The sequence below is a fragment of the Sorex araneus genome, chromosome 1, assembly GCF_027595985.1.
Source record: "Sorex araneus isolate mSorAra2 chromosome 1, mSorAra2.pri, whole genome shotgun sequence".
Classification (NCBI taxonomy): Eukaryota; Metazoa; Chordata; class Mammalia; order Eulipotyphla; family Soricidae; genus Sorex; species Sorex araneus.
Genome location: NC_073302.1, coordinates 8,113,374 through 8,138,187, shown reverse-complemented (window position 1 = coordinate 8,138,187; position 24,814 = coordinate 8,113,374). Strand labels below are relative to the sequence as shown.

The window sequence follows — 24,814 nt, the reverse complement described above, 5'->3', positions numbered from 1 at the left end:
GCCGGAGGCGGAGCTCGACGGGAAGCGGCCGAGGACTCCCGCGGCTCTGCCCGGGGCCTCCTTAGCCGCAGGCTCCGGCCGAGGGGAGTCCGGAGTGAGACCTCCTCAAGCATCCTCTGGCTACGCCTCCTTAGTATGGAGCCGGCGGAGAGAGGGTGTCATTTTCCCTTGGAAAGAAATCGCAGGAAACTGTTGGGGAGCTTAAAAACTCCAACCCCCCGCGCTCTCCGTCCCCCCTCCCTCCAGCCTCACCCACCAGCTCCCACCCGCTCGCCGCTCCTCTCCTCCCCTTCTTCTCCCCTCCCCTCGGGTCTCCCGCCTTCCCGGAGCACGCGCTGCCAGGGCCAGGGGTGCTGGGCGGCCAATGGCGCGGCGGCAGGACGTGATGTCAGGCGCGGCTGTAGAAAAGGCGCGGACGCTTGGCTGGCGCTGACTGCGGAGCCGGGGCTGGGCTCGGCGCGCTCTTGGAGAGCTTTGCGCGCGGCTGGGCCCGCGGCCGGCGGCTCCTCCTCCCTCTCTGCTCCTCCTCCTTTTTCTCCTCCTCCTCCTCCACCTCCTCCTCCACCTCCTCCTTCTCCTCCTCCTTCTCCTCCTCCTCCTCTTCCTCCTCCTCCTCTTCCTCCTCCTCCTCTTCAATTCTCCCGGTGGCTCGACTCGGCTCGCTGGCTTTGGAGAAACCCTTGCTCCAGCGGCCAACTGGGCACCCAAGTGGGTCGCCTGGGGCAGGGGAGCGCACCCCGGGGAGGAGAGAGGTCCAGGCAGCTGGGCCGCCGCGGGCACCTAAGCCGCTGCGGGGTGAGCCCGGATCGCAGCCGTCGCCGCCTCGGGCAGAGTTTGCGCTCCAGCTTTGCGCCCGGGGCGCCGAAGCGGGGCGAGCGATGCCCGCGGCGTGAAAGCGCCCGCGGCGGGCGCCAACCTCTGCCCTCGCCTCCCGCCCCCTCCCCCTCCCGCCCCGTGCCCTCGTGACCCTGGCTTTGGCGCCGCCGCCCAGGCGCCCCGCGATGTAGCTGCCCCCGTGCCTCGGCGGGAGGCGTCCTGGCCCGCGGGCGCCCGGGGCCCAGAGCCCGGCCTGGGGGCGCAGCCGAGCTCGGGCGGGGCCGGGGCCGCGGTGGCGATGCACCGGGCCCGTTAGCGCCGGGAGCGCCGGGCAGCTGAGGCGGGGGGCAAGCCCTCCCGCGGAGGAGCCGCGCCCCCGGCCCCGCCGGTCCCGCCGCGATGCTGTTCCACAGTCTGTCGGGCCCCGAGGTGCACGGGGTCATCGACGAGATGGACCGCAGGGCCAAGAGCGAGGCTCCCGCCATCAGCTCCGCCATCGACCGCGGCGACACGGAGACGGTAGGCGCACACCTAGCGGGGTCCGGGCCGACCTCGGGGACCGGGTCCGGCCGGTCCGTGCCTGGCCCTCCGAAGTTTGGGACCACTTTGGGGAGCGTCGTTTCGTGCGGTGCGGGACCGGGCGCTGGGGCTCCGCGGCTCCGCGGACAGATGCGAGGTCCGCAGTTCCCGGCTCCAGGGAAACCCGGATGGTGGGGCGGGCGAGGGAAAGAGGGTTCGAACCGAAATTTCAAAGCCCGCGGAGGGGAGGGGACCGTTTCTACCCATGTGGAAAAGGAGTCCCAGCCGCAGGCCGGAGGGGAAGGGCAGACGGCGGGGGACACAACTCGCTTGGTGGGACCCTTTGGTCTGCAGCCCCCGCTTTCCACCGCTCGGCTCCCGTTGCTAGCCGCGGCGCTGGCGGCGCTGGGAAGGCGAATTGAGCCGGAGCGCTGGGGCTCCAGCAGGCAGGCGCCCGCGCTGCTCCCTACCTCCTGGCCCTGGGGTCTCTCCTTAGCGCGACCGCAGGGGTCGGAGAGTTCTGGGCCAGCGCTGTTCGTTGACTGCGTTCCCGCTGACGCCTGGCCAGCCGGACTTGGCCTGGCCGGGACTGGGAGTTCAGGCTCCGGCCTGCCTCTCGCCGAGGGAGGAGGGTTCATTCGGATCCCCACACCTGGCTCCGCCGGCTCAGCCCCAAATAGCCAGTTCCTGGCCTCAGACCTCCCCTGGGGCCAGATGAGCTGCCCAAGCCGGGCCCAGAAGTGACCTTTAGAGGCGGAGGCGCTGGGGAGTAGGAGAGAGCGCTCCCTCGCTCAGCCAGAGCAGGAGCGCCAGAGCCTCTTCTCCGGTTAAACCCACTCAGCCTGTCCGTTCGGTTAGGGGATGGGGCCTGTCCTACACCCGGGGACTCTGAGGGTGCCCCTGCACCCCCGAATCACTGCCTCCCAGGACCCCAGAGAGGACCCTCGCCGAGTCAGAGAGGGCCTCGACCTGCCCTGGCCTAAACCTTTGGTTTAAGGATCCAGAGGCCCCCAAGGCCAGCCGGGTTGGGGACCAGAAAGTCCGTCCGCCGAGGCAGTTTGCGTGGTGATGGGGAGTTCCTCCTCCCCCTGGGTGGATCCTTTAAGAAACAGTTTTGGGGGGGAACCTTCTGAGGGGCTTGACTGGAGTGGAGGAGGCAGCCCACCCCACCCCAAGCACAGCCCCAGCCCTCCTGGGAATCTGGGAATCGGACAGAGGATACAGGAAGGGGAGAAGCGAAGGACTGAGCTCCCTACAGCCGGCCAGCACCCGAGGCCCTGGGCCAGTGGCCGGAGGGGCTGCGTGGGAGGGCCTGACTGCTGAGCCTCCCGGATGGGGGCTTTGGGGGGTGGAGGAAGCGCCCCGAGGCCCTTTGGGCGAGCAGGGCCCACTGGAGCCCCAGCCAGAGCTGCGGGGGCCGGTTTCCCCTCAGCCGCCAGGCCACAGGCTGACGGGCGCGGCCGTCTCCCGCCTCCCTCCGTCCACAGACCATGCCGTCCATCAGCAGTGACCGCGCGGCGCTGTGCGCCGGCTGCGGGGGCAAGATCTCCGACCGCTACTATCTGCTGGCGGTGGACAAGCAGTGGCACATGCGCTGTCTCAAGTGCTGCGAGTGCAAGCTCAACCTGGAGTCAGAGCTGACCTGCTTCAGCAAGGACGGCAGCATCTACTGCAAGGAAGACTACTACAGGTACCCCCCCCACCGTGCCCCCACCGCCTTCCGTCCAGTGCCAGGGGAGGGTCCGACCTACTGTGTGCACCCCCCCTCCCGTGCCCAGCCAGCCAAATTGGGTGACAGCCTTCCTAAAATAGCAGTTCCCGGGGACTCTCGCAAGGAGCAGTGAAGTGGAACCAGAGAAAAGTTGAAGCTTCCCCCGGCCCCCACCAATCCTGCAACTCTAAATAACCTGGGGGTGGGGGGGGAGAGCTCTCTCTCCCCTTTTCCTTTAGAATTTATTGGGGGCAACCGGAGGGAACAGGAACAGATTCAAATCCCCCAAGCCAAAGCTGCCTGGGCTGGAGTGGAGCAAAGTCGCTTAGAGAGCCTGGGGGGTCAGACTGGGGCATTTCTGGGTCTTGGGCAGAGACGGGAGCGCCGGGTGCCTTGCTTCGGCCACTGGAGCTGAGAGTTAGGGTATGCTTATAGGGACCCCTCCCCTCCTCCCACCCCTCTCCGGTATATTTGTTCTACAAGGCCAAGGTCTGGAGGGTTCCCTGGCGTCGGTATGGAGGACAGGGGCAGGGGCTGAGGAAGGGAATGTGGGAAGTTTCTTCCCTAGTAAAGCAAACTCTTTATTTGGGCGTATTCAGGCTCTGGGTCGAGCAGCCGCCTCGGTAGGCAAAGCAGAAAAAGGATGAAGAGGCGATTTCAGGCTTGGTCTCGCTCTGGGCCATCCTGTAGCTGCTTCTCCCCGCCAAGCTCAGACCCCTGATCCGCCCCCCCCACCCTTGAAAGGGGGAAGTCCCCCCACCTTGGCAGCAGCGGCACCTGGAGGAGGGATGTGGGGGGGGTACCCAACCGTGTGTCCCCACAGTCCCTCCCTCGATGGTCCCTACAGGCGGTTCTCTGTGCAGCGCTGCGCCCGCTGCCACCTGGGCATCTCCGCCTCCGAGATGGTGATGCGCGCCCGGGACTTGGTGTATCACCTCAACTGCTTCACGTGCACCACGTGTAACAAGATGCTGACCACGGGAGACCACTTCGGCATGAAGGACAGCCTGGTCTACTGCCGCTTGCACTTCGAGGCGCTGCTGCAGGGCGAATACCCGGCGCACTTCAACCACGCCGACGTGGCGGCCGCCGCCGCCGCCGCCGCCGCGGCCAAGAGCGCGGGGCTGGGAGCCGCTGGGGCCAATCCGCTGGGCCTTCCCTACTACAACGGCGTAGGCACGGTGCAGAAGGGGCGGCCGAGGAAACGCAAGAGCCCGGGCCCGGGGGCCGATCTGGCAGCCTACAACGCCGGTGAGTGCGAGGCGCACCAGTCGCCCCCGTAGGGCTGGGGGGTTAAGCGCGCGCGCCTCCGCGGGCCTCCGTGCGGGCGAATCGCGGCGTGTTGCGTGTGTAGAACTCTGGGCCCTGAGCCCCTAGCACCCGCTCCCACGAGCCCTCAGCCCCGCAAAATTTGGGAAAGGGCACTACTTAGACGCTCCGCACGCCGCCGGCCCCACGTTCCCTTAGCTGCAGCGGGTGGAGAGATGCGTTAGTACCTTGCTGCACGGGGGACCGAGCGGCGGCCACTGAGCAATTATTTTTATTTTAAGCGGCGCCTCTTTGGTTTGGGCTTCTCCCCTCTTTTGCTGAGCCCGAAGTGCAAGGCTGCCCCAGGCGCGGCCGCGCGGTCCACGGGCTCTGCGCCCCTGCGCCCGGGGAGGCCGGGCGGTCTAGGGCCCTCCGAGAAGGCCCCGGCTCAGGGGAAATGCCCGGGACGGCGCGCCGGAGGCCGGGCGCGCGTGCTGCTCGGGCCGGCTCAGTCGGTTTTCCTGGGCTCCTTCCTCCGTGTTCCGGGCGCCGGCGGGTCGCTGGGAGCAGAGGCGCGACCCTCGCAAGCCGGCGCCGGGCCTGAGACCCGAGTAGGCCCGGCTTAGCGGCGGGGCAGGGTGGAGGAGCTTTTTTTTTTTTTCCTTGCTTCTCTTCCTTTTTTCTTTGCATTTCCGGCATCTTTGAACCCCGGGCCTTTCCCGGACAGGCTCAGCCCCCTCCCGGGCTCCTCCCCGGCGGGGACAGCTGTGGATATTCTGGGACGGGGCACTTGGATCCCTCCACATCTGCCCGAAGGCTGTACAGCCCGCAGAGGTTTGTCTCTCTGCCCCGGCTTCTGAGCCACAGAGTTTATCTGCATTTGTTTTCTTTCTCTCTCTGGCGACAATTAGATTTTGCTCTCTTTTTGCCTTTTACCTTCTGAACAAGTGGAAAACCCAGCCTGCCCACCCGGGACTGTGCAGAGAGCGGGGCAGAGAGCGGGGCTTTGACTCTGACCGTCTGTGCTGGCTGGGGGAGGGACGTGGGGTGCAGCACAGAGTCTCCTGTTCGCTCCAACGAAGTTGCTTGTTGGGTGGTGGCTGCTGGCAGGTCGGAGGGTCGATGATTTGTTGAGGGATGCCGCTCCCTAAAACTTCCATCCTTGCTCACACTTCCTCCCCCTGAAGACAGACCAGAGTCCAGCCCAGATCTCTCCAACAAAGCCTGCTGGGCCGTGGGGTTGATGGGTGGGGGAGGTGTCATGTTGCCCTCCCCCCAACTGTGGCCCCCGGCCGGCGTGGAGTGGAGAGGGAGCAGGTCTGGAGATGTATTTATGCTTTTGCTGTGCCCCTGCCCGGGGTGGGGGTTGGGGGGGATGCAGCGCCCGAGGCTGAGATTCCACAAGGCGTTTTCCACTCAGGCCATCTCTCTCCTGCGGAAAGGGGGTCTCTTTCCTTTGATCCCTTTCAGCTCCTTTCCTTCCCCCTTTCCGCCATCTCTGCATGCGTCCCTGGGTCCCTCCGGAGGCGCCTTCCTGGACTTGTAGAAAAATCTCTTCCTGTGTCCTGGTTCAGGGGGCTTTTCTGCGGGGGGGAGGGCTGGCGCGGAGGTGCATCGCTGGTTGTGCTGGGTCCAGCCCAGTCTCTCCTCTCTGGCTTCTGTTCTCCTTAGTCCCCTTCGGCCTGAGAAGAGGAGACCGTGGGGGCAGGAAGGAGAAGTGTGTGTGTGTGTGTGTGTGTGTGTGTGTGTGTTTGTGTTGGGGAGGGGGGTGCTGGTGGTGGGAAGACCCTTGCTGCTGCTGCTGCTCTGGACCAGCAAGTGTCCGTGCTGGGAGCCAGCGTGTTTCTGACTCCCAGGATGAGGGTCCCACACCTCAGGGCCCGGACACACACAGGCTCCTGCCCGCCAGGGGGAACAGTGTGGTGGAGAGCTGGGGAGGGGGCTGTCGTCCGTGCCCTCAGTCCCCAGCGGGAGTCCCGGGGGCCCTGCGGGGTCGGGAAGTTCTTTGGGGTCGGGCCCTCCTCTGGCTGCCCCTGTTGTCTGAGCACGGAGCACGGCCGGGTCCTGAGGCAGCACAGAAATCTCCCCCCCACCCCCACTGCAGCTGCCCGCGGCCAAAGGCCAGAGTAGCAGTGAGGGGCCCCGGGCTGAACTGGGGTTCCCGGGCCCGGACCGCAGGAGTCCAGCCCGGACTGACGATGATGCCCGAACCTCCCCCAGCCCCAGCTTGTGCTTGTGTGTGTGTGTGTGTGTGTGTGTGTGTGTGCCTGGTGGCGTAATTACTGATTTGATTCCAATCCATTATTTAGACAATTGAACCTACAATCTCGTCTTTAGTAAAATGAGGCGAAGTCAGATTTGATTACAGGTTCAGTCCCTGCGACAAGAGCCCGAAACCCGATGGGTTAATAACAGATCACGAGTAAATTATTCATGATTTTACGAGCTCTTTAGCTCCATTGAATCGGCCTAATTGAGAGGAAAAAAAAAAAGGGAGAGAGAAAGCCGGGTCTTCCCCTCCCCTCGGCCCCTCACTCCTCCCCGGATTCGATCCTGGGGAATCTCCACCCGCCCGGGGCGTTGGAGTAAGGACTGCGGGGCCTGAGGTACCGGCCCAGCCTGGGTCTAACTGCTAACACCCCCTCCCGCAGCACCTTGCCTGGCTGAGTCCTACCTTGCACAACACCCCCCCCCCCCCACACACACACACCTTCCCATCCACTCTCCTCTCCCGGTGCTTCTTTTTCCCTTTTCTCCACCCGGGATTTTAAAGCTTTGGAAAAGGCCTTGGGGCCCCTGTCCCGCTGTCCTGGGACGCAGGGATTTGGTTTCCTAACTGGACCCTCCCTCACACACCCTGTTTCTGAGCCGGCCTCTCTCTCGAGCCTCTCCCGCACCCCTCCCGGCTGCGGACTGGCTTTGTGACAGCCGGCTGGCCGCCTTTCTTTCCCTCTTTTTTTTTTTTCCCTCAAGCACGGTCCATCTCCCCCCACCCCTTTTCTCTCTCTTCATTCACCCTCTCTCGGCGGCCCCCTATCTCCCCCGTCTGCTCTTTCCGCCTCCCTCCCCTGAACCTCCTCCCCCCACCTCGAGGCCTCACTCAGGCCACGTCCCTTGGGTGCGTGGGGCGCCGGGGTCCCCACGGAGCTCATTAACAGCAGCAAGACCCAGGCGGGGGCTGGGAGGAGGGATGGGGCCTGAGATTCCCCCGTGGGGAGGACCGCCCCCACCTCCCCTCCCCCCACCTCCCCAGCTGGGGATTGGGGCTGAGGAAAGCGTTGCTCCCTGGAGGGGTGGGCAGTTTCCATGAATCCCACTTGCCCGCAGTCTCTGGGCCCCTGTCAATTGCCCGACCCCTGAGCTCTGCTCTGTGCTCGCGAGTGCAGACTGGGCGGGGAACTCAGGTGCCTGTAGGCAAGGACCCCCAAGAAGGTGTCGCCCCTCACACTCAGGGTTCGGCAGAGTCTCTCTGGAAGGGATGGAGCGGGGCGCCTGGGAGAGCAGCAGGACTTCTGCGCAGTGTTCCCAACAAAATGCGGGGTACCCAGCTTGACAGGCAGGTAAACAGCCAGTGCATCAGCAGTGTGTGTCCTGGGAAGGCTTTATACGTTTTTAAATAACATCCCCGGGCAGCCTTTGCATTTTAAAGAACAACACATACAATGTGGGTATATGTGGATCCTGTGCGCCTGGATATTTGGTAAGCCACCAGCCAATGTTTAGATGCCTGTGTAATATTTGAGACATTCTCAGGCTCACCAAATTGTCTCTTCTTTACCTAAGATTCAGATTTCACTGGGAACCCGCATTTTTTGTTGTTTGTTTGGCTCAGTCGTGCAGCTTTATTATGGGCGGGCGATGGTGCACCAGATGTATTCTCAGTTGCCCACTTTGGGGGGGTGCTGGATTTATCCCCTAGGAGACTTTGCTGGAGATCAGACCTTAGGTACAGGGTGGCTGGGGAGATGTGTAAGGCTCTTGGCACAGGGTCCTGCAAGTCTCCATCACTCACCAGGTTGCCAAGCAACTTTCTGAGGCCCAGAACTTTCCATCCCTGTCCTCTCTACACAACACACACACACACACACACACACACACACACACACACACTCTTCCCCTCAACTTCCAGGTCCAGGTAACCTAGGGCCCCTCCTGGGTGGGGACAGATGCCCCAAAGAGTCTTGCTTCACCATTGCCTGCCTTTGTGGTGCGGTGGAAGGAACCTTGGCTCAGCCGCTAGAGAGTTGGGCTGTCTGCCTGTGACTTTATTTCCCTGAGCTTTAGTTTCTCCATCTCTAAAATGGGGCGAATACTGGCAGCGTCTCTTGCCAGAGCAGCGAAGCTTCCACGATGGATGACAGGTCTAAGGCATCTCCAAGGTGTCGATTACATGTTAATTTCTTCCTCTAGCCTCTTTCCTTTTCCACTTAGAATCTGTCACTCTGATTTCTTGGGGAATGCTTTCCATCCCTTCCTCATTTGCCCCATTTGTAAAGCCGGGGGAAACAGCTGCTCCCCAGGGCGGTGGAGGGGATTAAACTATAAAATTCCATGTTCAACCTTCAGCTCAGAGCCAGTGCAGCCCCGCTCTAGGGACGGGAGAGCGAGTGCAGAGACGTTAGCACCTTGCAGGGGAGCTCCGGAAGGAATTGATTGGAGGAGCCTGGGTCTGAGGCTCCCTGGGTTGCCACCGAGTCCCTGGTCAAGTGACTTCCCTTTCTGAGCCTGTTTCAACTTCTGTTAAAATAAATAAATAAATAAATAAATAAATAAATAAATAAATGGTGCCTGGTTCCCGAAGATTGTTTGGGGGATTCAATGCAAATATGCAGGCAGAACCTTTAGTACAATCCTCTCAGTCAACAAGCCACCGAGTCAGGACTGTTGGCATTCCTATTGTAACGTGGTTGTGGTGGCCCAGAATGACTTGGAGGGCCGGAATCCAGCGTTTCCCAGCCAAGGGGCGCTGCGCCCCGGGGCTCTTTCTGAACCTCACCTTCACAAAACGGGGCACCCGTCTCACCCCGGGGAGAAGGGGAGGGGGGCTAGAATCTTGTGGCTCTTTTGGCGTTGGGTGGGTCTGGAGATTCACCCGCCGCTGCCTCTGTGTCCCCCTCCCCAGCGCTGAGCTGCAACGAGAATGAGGCGGAGCACCTGGACCGGGACCAGCCCTACCCGAGCAGCCAGAAGACCAAGCGCATGCGCACCTCCTTCAAGCACCACCAGCTTCGGACCATGAAGTCTTACTTTGCCATTAACCACAACCCCGACGCCAAGGACTTGAAGCAGCTCGCGCAGAAGACAGGCCTCACCAAGCGGGTCCTCCAGGTCAGCAGGGTTGCGGAGGAGAAGGGCTGGAGGGTGGAGGGCATGGGGGAAGGGTGGGGGGTCTGCTGGCAGTGGGTGGCCTTAGCCTCGGAAGGGAAGGACTATCTTCCCCGCCAGCCTTTTCTCTAACGGTCTCTTTCTTCAACTCAGCTCTCTAATCTGCGCTCCCCCTCTCTGCACCACACACATACACACACACACACACACACACACACTTTATCTTGTCTTTTTCAACCTGTGCCCCTCACTTTTTCGGTTTTGTAAATGTGCATTTCCAGGTCCTGTCCCCACAGCTGCTTTTCTGTCTTATAAACAATTGTAGTTTCTATTTATTATGCAAGCAACAGGAAAATAAGTTCCTGCCGCTATTTAAAAAAATTTTTAAAGCATTTCAGATAAATTTACATCCCTCTCTCCCTCTGCCCCCACCCAGCCCTGTCCGGGGCCGTGCATCCTTGCACCTGCTCTGGCTCCTTGCTGCTTCTCCTTCTTGAGCTTCACTGACTGATCCTCTCTTTGCACAACTCTCGATTTTTCTTCGGTCTCTTGGTCATCCTCCAAACTCTCCCAGAAGCAGGGTTTGGTGCACAGGGGGAGGGGGAGTGTGCTGGGTCCTGCCAGTAGGAGACGTGAGGCACTTGTGGGTGGGGGCTCTGAAATTAAGCACTGTCTTCTGAGGGAGCCCCTAGAATTTTGGGGAGACAGTCCAATGCTGTGTGTCACCTCCAGGATGCTCAAAACCCCAGTGTGGACAACCTTAGTCTCTGAAATGACCCAAGCCAAGGGCACCCTCTTCTCAAATCCTTAGACTCCTTCCCTGAACCTGCTTTGAGGTCCTAAACTTGTCCCTAAGCTGCAGGGGGCCCTGCTTCCCTCAGAGGTGAAGTGCGTGCGTGCGTCAGTCATAGATTATTTCCACTAGGGCTGCTTAAACATTTTCCACTTGTGACTCCTTTCCACCTGAGAAATTTTTATGGGAGCCCGGGTATATACAAAGTAGGTATGCAAATCGCACACTTACTGATCCCCGATCATAAATTAACTTTAAAGCGAAGTTTTCATGACTCCCACATTGAGCTACGCAGTCCCGTAGTCCCGCAGTCCCCGTGGGGTCAGACCCACAGTTGACGAAGCGAGTCTCTGCATCCGAGACTAGAGGATCCAGGGGGATGATGTGAGTGTCCGCCACAGAGACTGACAACTGCTCCATGGATGGATGATTAACTGGAATAATTATCCTGTTAATTAATTGAAATTAGCATGAATCACGACTCTGGTTGCTGAACTCCAGTTTCTTATTCTTTACACTCTTTTTTGGCAGGGGTGGGGGGTTGGTGTGGTTGGAGCCACGCCCAGCCGCGCTCAGAGCTTACTCCTGACTCGGAGTGCAGAGATCACTCCTGGCCAGGCTCGGGGCGCTTTATGAGATGCCCTTCCTGCTGTATGATCCCGCTGCACGATCCCCCCAGCCCCCATTCAGTGCTCTTCTTCAGATCGGGCATTATCTCACCGAGTTCTTCCTTGGAGAGGGGGGTGGTAGGGCCGCCAATGTGCATTTTGGGACTCTCAGCAGGAAAGGGAGGAGGTGTAGGTGGTGGGACTGAGTCCAGCCCAGTCTGACTTGACCCACCCTCCATGCCCAGGTCCTGGGGGGACTGTGCCCTGGGACAGCAGCAGAGGGCTGTTTGACATGGAGGCGCCAAGGGTGAAGTTGAAGTCTGCATAATTCCCCTCAAGTTTTTCCTGCCAGTCTCTAAGCGGGGAGGGGGAGGAGGGAAGCATTTGGTGGGAGGATGGTGAAGGCAGATGGTGGAGGTACTTGGATGGTGAGGTCCTGGGCCACTGCCTACACCCCGCGTGCCGCGAGTGGGTCTGTGGAGACGCTTGTTTCCAGAGAGCTTGGTGATGCAGCCTATGGGGGTGAGGGCCAGCCAATGGGGTACAGAGGCGCCTCTCTGAGCCCGCCCCGTCGTCTCTGGGCTTAGGGGGCGGGCATTGCTAAGCTCCTGGAGGGTGTTGGAACCTTCTCTTAGTGAGGGTTGGAGCTGAACCACTCCGTGGTGGCCCCCAGATGTCTCACTGGAACGGCAGCGGCTCCTTTTCTGTGGCTGGGAGACTGCATTGTCTGCCTTCCCTACACCTGCCCTTCCGGTGTGGGGCAGATGATCAGCGCCCTGGAGCAGGGGCTTGGAGCCAGGCAGAGCGGGTCAGGAAGGCCTGGGTTGGGTTCCTTTTTTTTTTTTTTTTTGCTTTTTGGGTCACACCCGGCGATGCACAGGGGTCACTCCTGGCTCATGCACTCAGGAATCACCCCTGGCGGTGCTCAGGGGACCGTATAGGATGCTGGGATTTGAACCCGGGTCGGCCGCGTGCAAGGCAAACGCCCTACCCACTGTGCTATCGCTCCAGCCCCCCTGGGTTGGGTTCTGTGCCTCTTCTCCCTGGCTGGGTGTCTGGGGTGGATTAGAGGCACTGTCCAGCCACACTGGCGGTCATTTGTAAAATGGGCGTCGTCGGGGCCCACAATTACCCAGATCCCAGGGGCTAGTGAGTGCCCAGAGCTGAGGTGTGGGCAGAGCCAGCCTCTGCTGCCAGTGGGAAGGGGGCAGGCTTGGTTTCCTGATTTAGGTGCCAACGTAATTCCCAGCATGTTCTCTGTCATTCTTGCACCTGACCATGTTATTGCTGGCCCCTGGGGACACAAGAATGAGTGAGTGGAACACAACTGCAGTACGTCTACTAACCACCATCAGTGCGCCTGGATGCCAAGACATTTGTTTGTTGGGTCTCACCGTCCTCGTTATCCATCACTGTCCATCACTGTCCATCACCCTGGGGGGGGCGGGTGATGGACAGTGATGGACAGGGAAAAAGCAGCTCCAAGTGGTGTCCATGTGCCCAGAGTCAGACTTGGCTAGTGAGGGACACCCCCCCCCCCCGACCCTGCCCTGTCAGATGGGGGAAACTGTGCATGTTCCCTCTTGGCCACCTAGCACTGGTGGCCAAGAGTGTGAATGTGACACTTAGGGCCCCTATGTTGTTGGGGTGTCAAGCCTTGGGAATACCAGACCTCAGTTTTTCCTCCTGATCCCACACAAATCTTTAACCTGCTCACAGCTCAGCTCTTCACAAACAGTGGCAGTTGGCAAAGTTTCTCTTTCCAGCCACTCGTCTACTTTATCACTTTCCTACTCATTCCTCTCAGCGCCCCCAAGGCCTCACCCGGCAGCTGACCTGGTTCAGTCCCCTGCAGCACGTATGGTCCCCTGAGCCCTGCTGGGCGTGATCCACAGAATCAGGAATAACCCCTGAACACCACTGGGTATGGCCCAAAAGTGGGGGAAGAGAGAGAGAGAGAGAGAGAGAGAGAGAGAGAGAGAGAGAGAGAGAGAGAGAGAGAGAGAGAGAGAGAGAAGCATGTGCTCCAGTTCTCAGAGCCATCACTCCAGCCCGCCCCTACACAATTTACAGAGGAGATGCTTAAGATAGAGTGGAGTGATGTGATCTCAGGTTCCAGTCGGCAGGAAATGGCCAAACGGGGGCCCAGCTGGGGAGTTGGGGTCTGGGCAGGCTCTCGGGTGGTGGGTGGGTGGTGGGCAGAGAGCAGACTGCTTCAGGCCCTCTCTGACTTGCCAGTAGGGCGACAGGGAGAGCTTTGACTTGCCCCCTCAGGACCCCGTTCTTTGTTAGTGGGGGTCATGCTTGCTTCTTGGAGGATGGATGGTTGAGGATTAAGACAGTGAATGGGGACATTCCAGCACAGTGACTGCTGGTCTAGCAAGTACCCACGATGTTGCCACTTATCCTGTGTCTCGGCCAGCTGAATAGTCAGAGGCCTGGGGTACCCACTTTGGGTCGGACAGGTTGGGGTGAGGCTCTGTTGCTAGAGTGGCAGGTGGAGCATGCTCGCGTCTGCGGCCGCACACATAGGCAGACTTCTTGGCGCTTACTGACCCTGTGGGGCCTGGATTGCCGCACCCTGCAGGAATTTGGAGCCAGCTGATGTGACCGTCTAGGCCAGTGCTCTTCAGCCTTCTTATGCCTGCCCTGCAGACTGGTCAACAGGCCGGCAGTTAGAACCACGGAAGGAGAATAGTGTTTTTTTAAATGGTGTGTGTGTGTGTGTGTGTGTGTGTGTGTGTGTGTGTGTGTGTGTGCGCTCAGGTTCTGCTCCTGGCTCTGTGCTCAGGGGTCACTCCTAGCGGTGCTCAGGGGACCATATATGGTGCTGGGATCAAACCAGGGTCAGCTACATGAAAGTTAAGTGCCCAAATCTCTGCGTTTTATTTTTGTTTTTATTTAGGGGCCACACCTAACAGTGCTCAGAACTTATTCCTGCCTCTGTGCTCAGGGATGACTTCAGGGAGGAGACTTGGGGAACCCTATGGGTGCCAGGGGTCCAACCAGGGTCGGCCACGAGCAAGACAAGGGCCCTACCTGTACTCTCTCTCTGGCCAGCCTGTGGCCCTCCACCTTTCATCCCTCGCAGACCAGCTCTGCCCCACCGCTCTAGACTTCACTCTTCTGCTTACTGGCTGTGTGTCAGGGAGCAGGTGACGTCATCTCTCTGAGCCGTCGTGGCCTCAGCTGTATAATGGGGATGTCACTTAAGCATGATGAGAAGGAAATGAGATGACAAAATAAAAAGGTCTAGTTTCTAAAGTATAACATAGGGACTCAGGCACGTCAGTTTTATACATGTGCATCGCAGAGCTCAGCCTGCCAGCCACTTGCACATGTGTGAGAGCATTAATTGTCCCCCCCCCATCCTGGTGCTGAGGGGAAAGAGCAGAGGGGTACCCCGGTACCCCGAGTGCCACAGTAGGAAGTGATGAAGCCAGGAGCCACACCCACTGATCTCGTTCCCAAGCTGTCTCTAGTCCAGCTCAACAAGGGGCTGGCGATACCCAGAAGATACTGGAGAATGCAGCAGAGACTTGGTACAGAGCCATAGTACAGCGAGGAGGGCATTTGCCTTGCATGCGGCTGACCTGGGTTCGATCCCCAGCATCCCCTATGGCCCCCTGAACACCACCAGAGGTAATTCCTGAGTGCAGAGCCAGGAGGAACCCCGGAGCATCACTAGGTGGACCAAAAAAAACAAAAACTAAAAGAAAATAGCCTAGAATTATTTTTAAAAATAAGAAAAGGCAGGAATTCTGTTATAAAGCCTCCAGGTACATCACTGTCTCTGTATCACTGTCATTCCGTTGCTCATTGATTTGCTCAAGCGGGCACCAGTAACATCTCTATTGTGAGACTTGCTATTACTGTTTTTGGCATATCAAATATGCCCCAGGTCGCTTTCCAGACTCTGTCATGTGGGCGAGATATTCTCGGTAGCTTGCCGGGCTCTCCAAGAGGGGCAGAGGAATCGAACCCGGGTCAGCAGCGTGCAAGGCGAACACCCTACCCGCTGCACTATCGCTCCAGCCCTCTAGGTGCATAAAAGCACTCAAATTTGTCACCATCTATAGCATGATAGCCACTGCACTCCCTTTCCACTGGCAGGCGAGGTGGCCAGGAGACGAAATGGCCCTTGGTCTGGTAAGATACGGAGTTTTGCCTGTGCGTGGGGCTGTTCCCCAGCCGGGCACTGAGGTCTCAGAGTCAGCACTTCCTTCCTAGGAGGGGTCGGAGAGCCCAAGTTATTGTAGGGTGCCCTGTGCTTGAATGGGAGAGCTTATTGATTTAGATGGCTGAAGGGTTCTAATTTTTTTTTCTTTTTGGGTCACACCCAGCGATGCTCAGGGGTTACTCCTGGCTTTGCACTTAGGAATTACTCCTGGCGGTGCTTGGGGGACCATATGGGAAGCCGGGGATCGAACCTGGGTCGGCGTGTGCACGGCAAACGCCCTACCCGCTTTGCTATCGCTCCGGCCCAGGGTTCTAATTTTTTTTTAATTTGGGGAGGCTAGTCCTGGCAGTGCTCAGAGCTTACTTCTGGTTCTATACTCAGGGATGACTTCTGGTGGTGCTCACAGGACCATATGCAGTAACAGGTGCCTTCCCCATGATACTATTTCTCCAGCCTACAGATGAATGAAGTTCCTGAGTGACCTTGAAAGGAAATACATTTTGACCACCGACAGCTACAAAACATTTTGGGAGGTGTGGGGGAACATCCCTGGCAGTGCCCACGGGCTCCTAGTCAGAGTTGAAGGGTCACTCCAAGATCAAACCCAGGTCTTTTGGGTGCCAACCATGCCCTCCAACTCTTGGAACTACCTCTCCAGCCCTGGAAATATTCTTTAGATAGCCAATTAGTGGTCATTAACCTGTGTGAGAACTTGGGAGCTGAGAACTTGAACTTTACTGTTTGTTCAGACGCAAAAAATAGACTGGCCTTGTGCAGGGCATATTGTTGGGCAGGGCACAAGCCAACGAGGACTCAGCATCAAGCCAGTGAACAGCCCCTCTGGAATGTGCAATCCAGATGTGCAACATCTGGGTCTGTCTAAATAATTAAAATGGCGATAAGGTTAATCCCTGTGCATTTTCTGTGTATCTGCAATAGTGCATAATAAGTTTTTAAGAAGCCTTTTAAATGATTCCAAGACCAAATGAGTTTGGCCAATGCTTAAGACGGCCGGTATCTTTCTCTCAGAGACCGGAACACGTTCACCTTAATGCCAGGAGTGAAAACTCCCAGAGACTCACAACTTTGTCTAATCTGGCATTTCCCAGATTTATTTAGCTACTGAGCCCTTATTTATGCCTTGACAAAGATGAAATTGCCAGAAGGAAATGCGCTGGGGTGCCATGAGCTTTTTTGCATTTAACAAAGAAATCAGGGGGTTTGGCTTCCCCCAGAGGTGATGTTGAAGTGGGGTGAGTGGTCTTCAGGGCTTCAGTGCCACGCCCCCTTCCTCTGCGGCCCGGGAGCTCTGCCACGCGTGTTTCCACGGGTCTGTGGGGAGTCTCCTGCCCGAGTCAAACGGACGTTTGGGACTGGCTGGGGTTGCAGAGCAGTTGGCTGCCTCTGGCCTGTTGATTGGCGGGAGCTGAAGCCCAGAGAGGGGCGGTGCCTGGCCCTGGGCCTCACAGCAAAGTAGTCGTCAATCTGGAGTTGCGGCTCCAGCCTCAGCAAGTCCAGTCCAGGACCCGGGCTTCCGCATGCTCTAAAGGAAACTAGTTTTACGGGGGCTGGAGCGATAGTACAAATGGCGTTTGCCTTGCACATGACTGACCCAGGTCCGATTCCCGGCGTCCCATATGGTTCCCTGAGCACCAGCAAAAGTGATTCCTGAAACCAGGAGTAACCCCTGAGCATCGCGGGGTGTGGCCCCAAGAAAGAAGGAAAGAAAGAAAAAGAAAGAAAGAAAGAAAGAAAGAAAGAAAGAAAGAAAGAAAGAAAGAAAGAAAGAAAGAAAGGAAGGAAGGAAGGAAGGAAGGAAGGAAGGAAGGAAGAAAGAAAGGAAGGAAGAAAGAGAGAAAGAGAGAAAGAAAAGAAAGAAGGAAGGAAGGAAGGAAGGAAGGAAGGAAGGAAGAAGGAAAGAAAGAAGGAAGGAAAGAAGGAATGAAAAAAGAAAGGAGAGAGAGAAAGAAAGAAAGGAAGGAAGGAAGGAAGGAAGGAAGGAAGGAAGGAAGGAAGGAAGGAAGGAAGGAAGGAAGGAAGGAAGGAAGATCAGTTCTAAGTGCATAAAACCATAGCACTACCACACAGACCAGTTAGAAAGGCAGGAAGAGGAATGTCCTTACGAGAGTACGCGGGGGGGGGGGGGGGCTGGAGCAACAGGACAGTGGGGAGGGCACTTGCCTTCCTCATGGCTGACCCAGGTTCAATCCCTGGCACCCGGTATGGTTCCTCAACCCCCTCCCCAGTGCTCTCTGAGAGCAGGAGTAAGTCCTGAGTGTCGCCAGATACTGCCCCCCCCTCCTCCCCCTGCCAAATGACCAACCAAACAGGACGGAAAGCCAGGAATCTGAGTGTGCAGTTCCGGGGCTAAGCAGTGGGTCGCGTGCCTCGCCTGAGACTATTTCTCAGCCTGTCCCCCGTCCTGTGGGTGCTGCTTTGAACCTGCCCTGGTCCCTGCCCAGTGCTTCTGAGCGAGCAGTGGTGGACGTGGGGCTTTGTATGAAGTCGCGATGAGCTTTGGCCTCTTCTTTTTCTCACATGACACTTGTCACATTCCTTCTGTGGCTGCGAGGAGGGGCTGTCAGGACTTGTATTGCCCAGTGGCGGGATGTTTGGGCCACCCTCAGTTTGGGGCTAGGACAGAGTCCGCCTGTGGCTATCCCTGGGCAGGGAACGTTTGTCATTAACCTCAGAAACCTGGTGGGCGGGGGATGGGGTGGGGGGATTTGCCTGCACTGTGCATTTCCCGTTGGCCTGTGGGTGGGAATCCCAGCAAGGGACTTGTGAGGACACTTGCAGGACCAGCCCGTGCCCCACGGAGGGCATGAGGCACGTGGGGCTGCCCCACCTCCCGGGGTCCTTGGAGCAGAGAGGGTCAGAGTGGAAGAAGGCGCCTTGAGAGCAGAGCTGTTGCTTCCTTGTTGTCTGTCCAAGCCCCAAGGGACGGGCAGTCTGCTGGTAGTCTGCCCCGCCCGTGCAGATGGGGAAACTGAGTCAGGTGAGGGCCAAGCCCAGGATGGTTGACCTGGTACAGAATCAGGACTGCAGAGCCCACTGGGTGCCAGAGAGCGCTGTGCCACCAGGGTGCCCTAGTCCACTCACTCGTTCATTCATCCGCGCATCCATTTATTTACTCATTCCTTCACTCATTCATTTGCTCATTCATTCCCTTATTCACGCGTCCGTTCGCTTATTCGCTCGCTCATGCCCTTTTCACTCTCCAGTTGTTCCTGCACGCACTCACTCACTCACTCACCCACTCACCCACTCATCCTCGCACTCCATCCTTCACTCCCTCCCTCGCCCTCCCGCTGACTCACTGGGGATTATGTGGTGAGGCGAGCAGAGGCTCTGGATGGCAGACAACCCCGGGTTCTCATCAGCATCACCTCTAGGTGACCCTGGGCCAAGAGCGGCCCTCTGAGCCTCTGGGGGGTTTGGAACCTGTCAAGTGGGGAGATCACCCTTCGCGCTCCGAGGCTGATGGCCGGGAGATGCTGGCCCCCTGGCCGTGTGCGGGGGGTGGCTGGGGGCCCGGCACATCTGTGCTGCTTCTTGACATGCCTGTTGCCCCCGACTCTAGCTCTGAGCCTTTGTCTCCACCAGGCCCCATGCCATGGCTCCAGGGACTCGAGGTGACTCAGTCACCTCTTGGGAGGGGCATTTTGAAGGCTGGCAGAACCCCAGGGAAAGGTGGAAAACTGGGGTGAGGTCCGACAGCACCCCAGCAGCCGGGGGGTTGGGCCGGTGGCTGGTTCTCACCCTCTCGGTGATGGTGTCATGGTTTACAAAGTGTCATTGTTAGGGGCGGCACCAGGGAAATTCCAGGCCCTTCCCCGCGGGCCCCCAGGTCCAGCCACTCTGGACAGTCAGGCCGAGGCCCGGGGCCCAGTCAAAGGGGACCCGAAACTCTCGAGCCTTCCTCCACGGCCAGTGGCTTCCTCCCTCCGTTGCCCGTTGGGTGCAGGGGTGTTGCCCGATGCTTTTCTCCATCTACTGTTTCTCCGGTCCAAGCACAGAGATGCCCTTCCTCTAGATTTTTGCAGATGAGGGGTGGGCACCCCCTTCCTCCCCCACTCCAGGAAGAGTACATGGAGGGTGGGCTTAGAAATCAAAAACTTTTTTTTTCTGCTTGGGTCACACCCGGCGATGCTCAGGGGTTACTTTTGACTCTGCATTAAGAATTACTCCTGGTGGTGCTCAGGGACCAAATGGGATGCTGGGAATCGAACCTGGGTTGGCCATGTGCAAGGCAAATGACCCCACCTGCTGTGCTATTGCTCCATCCTGAAATCAAAAACTTTTGCAAGGCCCTGAAGAGGTCCTAGATGGGCCTAGGCCCCAAGCCAGGGAATATGCTCGTCTTCCATGCAAGAGGGGGTACATTGGGGGCGGGGGGTTTTCTTTTCCCACCTCACAGGGTACTTTTTTTTCTTTTTGGGTCACATCCAGCAATACACAGGGGTTACTCCTCGATCATGTACTCAGGAATTACTCCTAGCAGTGCTCGGGGGACCATATAGGATGTTGGGAATCAAACCTGGGCCGGTCGCATGCAAGGCAAATGCCCTCCCCGCTGTGCTATCGCCCCAGCCCTCACAGGGTACTTATATGCCCCTGATTCTGTGACTGCACTTTGCATCAGTTGGGCCCAAATTGTCTCAGACCTGGAGAAAAAGCAAGTTTGCTGTCATAAGCTCCGGGGAGCTGGGAGGGGAGAGACATAGTCCCCAGGGGAGGGCGGGCCCTGGAGTCAGCGCCCCTACCCTGACCAAGACCCCTGAGAAGACACATCTGGAACTGTGCAGCTGGGCAGCCCAGGTCGAGCCTGCCCCACGGTCCTCTGTTTTACGGGAAGATCTGGCCGGTGTCTTCACCACAGAAAGGGACACGGCGGGGGCCGGGGGGGGGGCTTGCCTGTGGGCATGTTGTGTTGGGGTACACCTCCCCCTCTCAGTCTGCGCAGAGGCCTGGATTTCTTAGCCTTGCTCCAGAGCCCTGCAAGGACCTCCAGGTGCAGCTGTCTCCAACGGCTGCTCGTTTGGGGGCCCTGGGAGCCAGGCAGGATGGATTTCCTGGTGACTTCACATGTACGTGCGGGCTCGACGTGGGATATGTGTGTATGTGGGTGTGTGCATGTGTGTGCGAGCATGCATATGTGCATGTGTGTATGTGTGTGTGCGTGCATGTGTGTGTGTGTGTGTGTGTGTGTGTGTGTGTGTGTGTGATGGGGAAAATGAAAGTAAACCCTGTAAACCCTGACTCTGTCACGGGGTTCTTTCCACACGAGCTCGGTTCTAATAGCACCAGCAGCCCCCCAATGATTGGGACAGGCCCTCGGGACAGGGAACCTGCAGGGCACCCCACCAGGGCCTCTTCCTGCTCTGTCTGCCCTGACTCTGGCACCTGGCACTTGGGGTCCCCGATGGCTTCTCCATCCCACGGGGACCGGGAGTGGGTCAGTGTCTCCTTCCTGTCCGTAACTCCACAGATTCCAGTGTGTCCCTCACACCACTCTCGTATCTCCCAGAAATACCGGAAATACCAGAAACAAAACACTGTCAAAATGACACCAACAGGAACTTCTGGGATCTGTTGTCCGCTTAAAGGCAACTGCAGGGAAAAATGAATCCGTCGACCATCATTAAAAATGATGAGGATTTGGTTTGTGCACGTGTTCTGGCCCTGCACAGTCAAGAGAAGTGCAACATAAACATTTTTTAAAAACATATTCATTTTATTTTTTCATTTTCATTTAATTATTTTTTCCTTTTGGGTCACACCCTGTAATGCTCAGGGGTTCCTCCTGGCTCTGCACTCAGGAATCACTCCTGGCAGTACTCGGGTAGGGGAGAGACCATATGGATGCCTGGAATTGAATCTGGGTTCTCTGCGTGCAAGGCAAACACCCTACTCATTGTACTGTTGCCCCGACTCCTCATTTTATATTTTATTAATTTTATTGGGAAGCTGATTGGGGCAACATCTAGCGATGCTCAGGGGCTATTCTTGCCTCCGTGCTCAGGGTCACTCCTAGTGATGCTCAGGGGACGAGATGCAGTGCTAGTGACTGAACCAGAAACAGCTGCATACCAGGCCTGTGCCTCACATGTACATGCAAGGCCTGTGCCTCACCCGCTGTACTAAGCCTTGCACTCTTCTGTATATATACATTTTATTATATTCGTTTATATTTATTTGGCTTTGGGGCCACACCCAGCAGCGTTCAGGTTTGTTCCTGGCTCTGCACTCAGGGATCCCTCCTGGTGGAGTTTAGGGATCTAACCCAGGTCGGCCCCCTGTGAGGCAAGTGCCTGACCTGCTGTGCTATCTCTCCAGCTCCCTTACTGGACATTTGAAATGAGCAATTTTAAACGTTCACTTAATTTTTATAGTCATATTTTTATAGCAGAGGTTTTAATAATTCTCCTTTTTCCACGCCGCATTTCTTATGTTTGTGGAAATACAACCTTAGAGACATTAAATCTAAAAATTTTAAAAAATTAAAATGCAATATGAAGGGTCTTGGGATGTGTGGTGCAAGCGAAAGAGCACAGACCTTGCGTGCCTGGGGCCTGGGGTTCGAGCTCCGGAACCACACCCCTGCCCCCAGCAGTGCTGGGCGTGGTATTCAGCAGGAGTCGGCCAGGAAAAGAAAAAGAAATTGATGTGAGTCACATTTTACAGGGACAACTTTCTTGTAGCTACATTAAAAAAAGCAACTGGGGCCGAAGCGCTAGCACAGTGGGGAGGGTGTTTGCCTTGCATTCGGCCGACCTGGGTTTGATTCCCAGCATCCCATGTGGTCCCCTGAGCACCCAAGCATTGCCAGGAACCAGGAGTAACCCCTGTACTGGCCCTGCAGGTGGCTGACTCGGGTCCAACACCTGGCATCCCATATGGTCCCCAATGCCTGGCAGAAGTGATCCCTGAGCATTGCTGGGTGTGGCCCTCAATCTCCCCCACAATGTTCAAACCACCCACTTTTTTTTTTTTTATTTAATCTCTGGGTATTAAACCTCATGTCTGATGCAAATGCTCTGCTGCCAAGCCACGTTTCTGGCCCAGGTGGAAATGAATTATTTTTTCCTTTTTGGGTCACACCCGGCAATGCACAGGGGTTACTCCTGGCTCTTGCACTCAGGAATTACTCCTGGTGGTGCTCGGGGGACAGCATGGGATGCTGGGAATCAAACCCGGGCTGAACTCGTGCAAGGCAAACGCCCTCCCCACTGTGCTATTGCTTCAGCCCGGTGAAAATGAATTTTAAGACTCTATTTTGCTGTGCACCACCGGGAATGTGACTCCCAAGCCCAGTCTGTCTAAACCAGGACCATCTCAACGTGTCACCAGGTACAGATGGAAAGGTGGAAGTTTCTTCCTCCTCACACGGGAGTCTCTGGAGCGGTTGTACTTTCAGCCCTAGGCGCTTGCACTGAGCACATGGCCAGGGCTCCAGAATACCACGGGCAGAGCTTGTGGCTCCAACACTGATGCCTGTGGCTCTGGCTGGAGCCTCCGGGAGCGAGGCAAACCCACTCGGGGGTCCACGCATGGAAACAACATCTTTGTTTCCTTTAGAACCAAACAACAGGGGGCTGCAGCGATAGCACAGTGGGTAGGGCGTTTGCCTTGCACGCGGCTGATCTGGGTTCAATTCCCAGCATCCCTGAGTGCAGAGCCAGGAATTCCTGTGCATCTCTGGGGGATGACCCCAAAAAAGCAAAAAAAAAAAAAAAGAAAGAAAAAAAAGAACCAAACACTGGGGATACCAGAGAGATAACACAGCAGGAAGGGAGCTTGCTTTATACGTGGCCAACCCGGGTTCGATCCCTAGCATCCCATATGATCCCCCCAGCTCGCCAGGAATAATACTTAAATGCTGAGCCAGGAGTAGCCCCCAGCACTGCCGGGTATGGCTCCCCCAAGTCAAAGCAAGAACAAAACAAGGAAACAAGAGTCAAGCATGGCTCGCCTGAAAGCTCCATCTCCCCTCCGGGTGCACCTGTGAGTGGGGTTAAGGAGATGCGTCCCTAACACACATCCCCTCCTAAACCCTAACCTGCCCTTCTCTCTCTCTCTCTCTCTCTCTCTCCCCACACAGGTTTGGTTCCAGAATGCCCGGGCCAAATTCAGGCGCAACCTCTTACGGCAGGAAAACACAGGCGTGGACAAATCCACCGAGGCAGCGCTGCAGTCGGGGACGCCGTCGGGTCCCGCCTCGGAGCTCTCCAACGCCTCGCTCAGCCCCTCCAGCACGCCCACCACCCTCACAGACTTGACGAGCCCCACTCTGCCAACTGTGACGTCTGTCTTAACTTCCGTGCCTGCCAACCTGGAGGCCCACGAGCCCCACAGCCCCTCCCAAACGACTCTGACCAACCTTTTCTAATGACTCGCAACCCCCCCCACCCCGGCCTCCCCCTCCACCCCCGCCCCCCGGCCCTGCCCTGCGCCCCAATTTCTTTAAAAAAGAAATTATCTTTAGTTGAATTCCAAGTGTATTTTAAAAATAGAGGCTTTGAGCAACTAACTAACCACATTTAGGATCTCGCCTGGAAACAGGAAGGAAAGAACCGTGTGTCCAGTGTGCCCAGTGGCACCACGCGAGGAGTAACTTGGAAGATCTATGGCAACACAACATTTGTGTCCCTGTACAGTTTTGTGGACTGAGCGAGGAAAAACAACAACAACAACAACAACAAGCATTTAAGTTGGCTGGAGCTTCTGTATTTTCAAAGACTGCCACGTGCCTTAGGAATACTGTTCTGTCTCCATACTTTGGATGACTTGTTCATTTTTTTCTCTCCCTCTTTTTCTCTCTGTATATTTATGACCAGAGCAAAAATGTAAAAAAAAGAAAAAGAAAAAAAAAAGAAAAAAAAAGTTTGTTACTTTGAATAGTCCTAAAAAGAAAAAAAAGAAAAAAAAATCAATCCCCTCCAACGGTCGCTTTGTTGTTTTAGAATTTTAAGGTGGAAGTCTGTTCGAATATCAGAATTTGTAAAATCTAACCAGTAATAAAACCACTTATTGAAACTAAGCTGGTGCTTCTGCCATTTTGTCAGGTATGAAATTCTTTTTGTTTGTTTTGGGGTCGCACCCGGCAGTGCTCAGGGATTAGTCCTAGCTAAGTGCTCAGGGATCACTCTTGGCGTTCTTCAGGGCATCATACGTGATGCCAGAGATCCAACCCTGGGTCAGCCATGCGCACGGCAAGTGCTCTACCCACTGTACCATCTCTCTGGCCCCTGGCCTGGAATTCTTAGAACTTTAGTCAGTGTTCAGGGCCTGGAGGTGGCTCAGTGGTAGAGCACTTGCCTTGCATGTGTGTGACCCTGGGATTTGATTTGGCACCAAAAAAATGAAAGCTCGGATCTCGTTTCTGTCTACCACCTATTAATTTACAAATACGTACTGATGATACCGTCCACGGGGTCCTCGTCTGTGCGGGCTCTGGGCTGGTTGCCAAGCTCCAGAGACGAGATACACCTAGTCCTTACCCTGGAGGGCTTGAGGGGGAAGCAGAGACCAACAAGAGGGTCAGGTGCAGCCTTGGACTACGCCTGGCTGTGCACAAGGCAGACTCCTGGCTTTGTGCTCAGGGATCACTC

The 24,814-nt window shown here is 57.1% G+C and overlaps 1 protein-coding gene across 1 annotated transcript; it reads left to right on the top strand.

Moving 5' to 3' along the window:
• Positions 1-1,200: 1,200 nt before the first annotated feature.
• On the top strand, positions 1,201-24,243 carry LHX2 (LIM homeobox 2). The gene is made up of 5 exons (XM_004613336.3): positions 1,201-1,335; positions 2,823-3,025; positions 3,894-4,297; positions 9,417-9,622; positions 23,305-24,243. The coding sequence occupies exons 1-5, from the start codon at positions 1,216-1,218 to the stop codon at positions 23,590-23,592; spliced, it is 1,221 nt and encodes a 406-aa protein (XP_004613393.1). The 5' UTR covers positions 1,201-1,215; the 3' UTR covers positions 23,593-24,243.
• Positions 24,244-24,814: the final 571 nt, after the last annotated feature.

Bases quoted from the DNA above. Each gene is read 5' to 3' on its own strand.
- LHX2 (XM_004613336.3), top strand. From the start codon at position 1,216: ATGCTGTTCCACAGTCTGTCGGGCCCCGAGGTGCACGGGGTCATCGAC. The intron at 1,336-2,822 runs GTAGGCGCACAC...CTCCGTCCACAG, and splicing joins ACCGCGGCGACACGGAGACG to ACCATGCCGTCCATCAGCAG. The intron at 3,026-3,893 runs GTACCCCCCCCA...TGGTCCCTACAG, and splicing joins TGCAAGGAAGACTACTACAG to GCGGTTCTCTGTGCAGCGCT.